This window comes from Etheostoma spectabile, chromosome 16, assembly GCF_008692095.1.
Source record: "Etheostoma spectabile isolate EspeVRDwgs_2016 chromosome 16, UIUC_Espe_1.0, whole genome shotgun sequence".
In the NCBI taxonomy this organism is placed as follows: domain Eukaryota; kingdom Metazoa; phylum Chordata; class Actinopteri; order Perciformes; family Percidae; genus Etheostoma; species Etheostoma spectabile.
The window spans coordinates 18,040,573-18,045,871 of NC_045748.1; the positions used below are offsets into that span (position 1 = coordinate 18,040,573).

General features: G+C 37.7%; 1 protein-coding gene across 6 annotated transcripts in view; it reads right to left on the bottom strand.

Annotated features, from left to right (window-relative positions):
- The window catches only part of rgs3a (regulator of G protein signaling 3a), a 192,821-nt gene that overhangs the window by 115,538 nt on the left and 71,984 nt on the right, over positions 1-5,299 (bottom strand). Inside the window, exon 1 of one of the 6 annotated variants that reach the window (XM_032539760.1) lies at positions 5,048-5,236. The exons of the other annotated variants lie outside the window; for them this stretch is intronic. Within the exon in view, the coding sequence (XP_032395651.1) occupies positions 5,048-5,140 (93 nt within the window). The 5' untranslated portion in view covers positions 5,141-5,236. Of the gene's footprint in view, positions 1-5,047; positions 5,237-5,299 lie in introns of those variants that run through there. 6 annotated transcript variants of the gene reach the window in all.

The window sequence follows — 5,299 nt, forward strand, 5'->3', positions numbered from 1 at the left end:
GGATAACAGATGACAGACGTAGAATAACAGGTCACTCTTATTATGAGTAATACAGCATAGACAGAAGTGCATTTCCTTTTGCATCACATTTTCAAAATGAATTATGCTGTGCTCGGAGTCAGCTAATGATGATTTATTTGTCTCTAGCTAACAATTCCAGCAATCCTGTATCTGTCTTTTATTGTCTGTAAAGCGACCTTGAGTGTTCAGAAAGGCGCTGTAAATAAAATGTATTATTATTATTATTATTATTATCATCAATTTCCTTCTCTTGCTTTTTTATCATTACTACACATGTTTGTGCTGTGTTGCTTAACTGTGCATTATTGCATCTGTCTGGGATAGTTTTCCCGATAGTTACTTGCACATCATCGCATTACATAAGATCAAAATAATCAGCCATGCCAGCAAATGAGTAAACTGTTGACAGCTGGTCACAGACCACATGTTTTAGACAGGAATCATTTGGAGTCAGCTGCAAGACCAGCTGTCTCTTAATTTGAAGCAGGATGAAGTGCTACTTCACTTTTGTGATGCTTTCAAGTGTTTGTTTTTCTTTTAGGGTTAAGATAAAAAAAATACCAGTAACTTTAAATCACAATTAATCTTAATAAAATAACATCACATTCACAATGGGTCCAAATTGCCTTCAACATTTGGACTAATTTCAGCTTGAAAGGAATTCACTGGAACTCACATTAAACAGTATCTGGTGATCCAGTGATCACCAGATACTGATGCTGCAACTCTAGACAAATTGTATTTTGTCAGTTTTAGCAGCAGGGTCGGGTCATAAATGAGGCTATTATTATTGAAATAATATAGGGACTTGTTTTGTTATTCATTAAATGATTACCCAAAGAACCACATTAGCTAAAATAGCTAATAGCTCCCTTATTCTGGCTCCTACTTTAGCTCACCCGTTTACAAATTCACCGACCCAAGAGATAAGCACGAGAGTTAATGAAACCAAATTCAATGAATGGCCAATGGCCGGCCATGGAGTGGCTAAAAATACAAGCAGCATTTCCCCTTAATCAGATTGATTAAAGTGCTCCCTGGTTGAAGCCCTCCCCCTGAGCCATCTGGCACATGAGTTTTCAGTGTGTCATTGGACTGCTATCAACACAGCTCACCTAAGCTGCCTCAGCACAGGTTAGCATGGTTTCAGTGACAGCTAATGTATGCAATACCAATAAATGGGCACACATTTTTTTCACACTGCTGGGTAATGCTTACCCAATTCTAATGTTTTTCTCTTATGTAGAAAAGATTACATATACATTAGGAATGTTTAAAGGAATAGTTTGACGCTTTGGGAAAGACTATTTGTTTTCATGGCGAGGGTTAGATGAGAAGATAGATAACACTCGTATCTCTATGCAGTGCAGTTACATGCCACAATATTTCTTGGGTGGGAGCAGGGACTTCCTGAAGTTGTGTCATCAAGATGCACAGTAACATGTTAATAAACAAGCTTCAGAGGTGCTGGTAGGATTTTTTCAACCATTGGACAGAGACAGGCTTTCTTTCTGTCTTTTTTCTAAGCTAAGCTTATCTGCTGCTGCTTATCTTAGCATACATATCTGTGAGTGGAATCAATCTTCTGAAATGACCCTAACTCTTGGCAAGTAAATGAGCATATATCCCTAAAATGCTACTATCGCATTAACATGGACAATGGAATATTTTCAGATATTTTTTTTTTTTGGGGGGGGGACCATTCAAACCCTGATAGGAATCAAGCTATCTCATATCTTTTTAGGTCATCATAATTTTCTTGGAATGCTTTCAACTACCAGCTATGAAAAACAATTGTAAGTAGACCACCGCCATGGGCTACAAACCCCTCCCACCATCCTAGCTGACCCTCCAGCCCCAGGTCCTCCGGGCCCTTATCACAACTACAGCTCATACTCAGCTTCAATTATCTCTTTCTTGTTTGCACCCATTGCAAATATGAAATTAGCTCTGCTCTTGGAATGGTGTTGATTTAGGATTACATGTCCATGTTTGAAGTGTACACATTGGAGGCACATATGGCTCACTTTAAAAGTAGATTGTAAACAAAGTTAAAAAACAACAACATTGCAACAGAGTGAGCAAATGAGAAACACACATCCTCTCAATGTCATGTGCACACCACATGAAGAGTGCACTAAATGAGTACAAATATCCTCAATGTGGCAATTGTAATCTCTATAAGGCAGTAAAACAGTTAAAATGAAGACATAATGCCACTGACCGCTATTACAGGATTATGAGAGGGAGAATACTGTAGAGATGTTTTGTTTTTGTAATATTGTAAATCTCTATAATAGCTTTTAAGATTTTTCCAAGAAAAACTTCAGTAGCAGGAATAGTGATATATAAATGGTAAAGTGCCTGTTATATCAAGCGTTCACATCATATCCAGCCATGCTCCTCAGAGATCAAAGTATTTATTTGTATTTCTTTTTGGCCAGTCACACTAAACAGCGTCATACCCTATTAGTCATAACCCATACACTGGTGCTGAATATGGTATAGTGACTAGCCACTCCATAACAATTGAGTTAAAGATAAAGCTACCAACTAGCACGTTATCGTCCTATTATCTCATAGTCCTACTTAAACAAGAGCACATTAGTATTGCCATCACTCTCATGTCTCAAACCTTGAGACAAAACCTCCATCTTCTCTGCCATTTTTCTTTCTTTTCTTTTCTATATTGTTTCACTTTTAAGTGTTGAGGCTTTGTAACTGTAGCATTTAATAGATGTGCAGTATAGTTTCCATTTAAGTACCTTAAAAATGCATTTCTGTACCTGGGAGTTTAATCAATGGGTATGAGTTTGTTTCTCTACAGTGAAAGTGGACAAAATGAACAATATAGTGCAATATAATGTAAAACATGTTAAAAAACCCAGTTGGTTGGTGTTGAATGCTGGGGTAAAGGTTCTGGCGTCATGCTTGATATTGTGCTATCAAGTATCAAAGGTAATCCATAATGGAGCAACTAACGGTCAATAAATTACACCACACACAGAAACAAATGGATGTTTTATGTTATGAAGAAAGCAAGTCAGTGGCCTTTCCAGACTCTTTCATGTATTTCTAGTTTGTTTTCTTGTTTTCAGCTCAGAGCTCTTCTGTGGTTTGCCCAGACAAAGAGGCCATGAAAAGAACATGTAAACTGGAGTCCGTAGCCTGAGGCCCTTCCTATTGCTACTGGGGAGGATGATAAGCACATGACAGGGCCTAGAGGAAGTTATCTGAAGTCATGTACTGTTTCCTAAAAAATTTTCAGTCTGTAATATAGTCTGCAATAGTTTTTGCATTGTTTTCTTTTGTCATGGTCATTACCCAATCAGTGAGTTCGTTGATTTTCGGGCTTTTTCACATGATTGGATCAATTGTGCTTTTATTGCATAGTCATGAAAGCATCTTGAGCCTAAGATAAGATTAGCATTTAGGTCAATGCAAATAGTTTTTTTAAACATTCAATTTGTGATTTTGACATTTGGCTGGGGATATATACATCAGTGATGATCATATAAATGTAATGGCTGTGTATTTCATAATTGTTGTGGAAAGGTTATATTGTTAAATCATTGTTAAATACATAGGTACATGTATATACATAAATACATAGCTACAAACACACCTATGAAAATAAAACAGCAATTATTAATTAGAAAATTACTTTGGAACATTGATGGAATCAGGACATAAACTACAATTTAGTACAGTGCACGAGAATACATCCATCAAAGAAACCAACGCTGTTGGGTAAGTTGTGGATGGTCGTAGATCTCAACGTAATCTTATTGCTAAGACTTGCTAAGAGTGGTTATATTTATAGGTATAGCCACTGTCACTGCAGTCCTGCCAATCTGTGCTGGCATATTAAATCAGACAAGAACCAAAGTACACTTTACAGTAAGTTGTGGGCCAACTGGAATGAAGAGGGTACATCTCAGTTCAATCAGACCCCCGAGAGACTGTTCCTGCCCTGGCCATGTTATAGATGGCTACCATAAAGTGGGAATTTTGCTGACAAAAGCCCCTGGGTGCATATCATTCACACCCTGCCTTCAGATTGCAAGAGACAGCCTGTGTCATGCAGTCAATAAAATGCATACAGAGATGCATAAAAAGGCATACTGTTGCGTATATGCACGCACATTTAACAAACCTATATGTGTACATCCTTATAGATATCTTTAAGATATCTACCTAGTCCTGGAAAAAAAATCAACAGGCGGCCTTCACTTGAAATAATGAAATCAAAATTGCACCATTATTTACTCTGTCCACAAACATTGCATGAACATATGCCTACGCAACCAAGAACACCTCTGTGTGCAGACCTCTTGAAATAATTAAATTTTTTGTATGCACAACACTGTGCTATGCTGGCCTGATCACAGAGCTCCCTTGCTGTTTCACGGCCTACAAGCAAACCCATCACACTGTGATTTCACCTAGTTTGGCAGTATCTCCCTGCATTTGGTGCCTCTTATCTCATCTTTTCTTAATCACCATGGTCTCTGTACTGTTTCACGTGTTCAAACAATTCATATTTCAAAAACCAAAAACTGCAATTTCCATATAAAATTAGATTTGGAAGGGTGAAATAATTTTTAACAACTGACCATTGAAGTAAAAAAACTGATTTTATAGAGCAAGTTTTGTTACAGTATAAAACCAAAAACAGCAATATAAAATATAGTGTGAAAGTAAAAAATCATGGTCACCTCAGTGCCACAAACCCCCACTGAAAAATTCAACTTTAACTAAACATGTATTTAGTATTTTGTATATAACTCACTTGAGAGGGTGAACAGTTACATTGAAGACAGAAAGAGTAGCATTAAACACTATAAACACTATAAAGTCATCTTCTTTTTGATACCTTTAGTAGTGTTTTTAGTTTTTAGTACGGCACTTTGATTTCTGTTTTTCCAGTTTCATGCATTTGAGCTACACAGAGAGAACTATAAAAATCACCTTCCCTACAACTGTATCAGCACCCTGAGCCAAACCATCAATCAGCAGGACTTACATCTCCGGAGTCAGATAGCAGGTGCTTCTGAAGAGAGCTCGCCTCCCTAACAAACCTTTTCTTAGGCCCGATCCGGTCCGCCAAGTTGCCCATGATAACTCTGTGATGACCCTGATGCACTCCACTGATCAATAATCTCAGTGTCTCTCTTTGTTCTCTGCATTTTCCATTAACCTACACAACGCTTACTTGCTCCCTCTCTTCCTGCGTCACTGACTTACACACACACACACCCATGACTCCATCAGACCC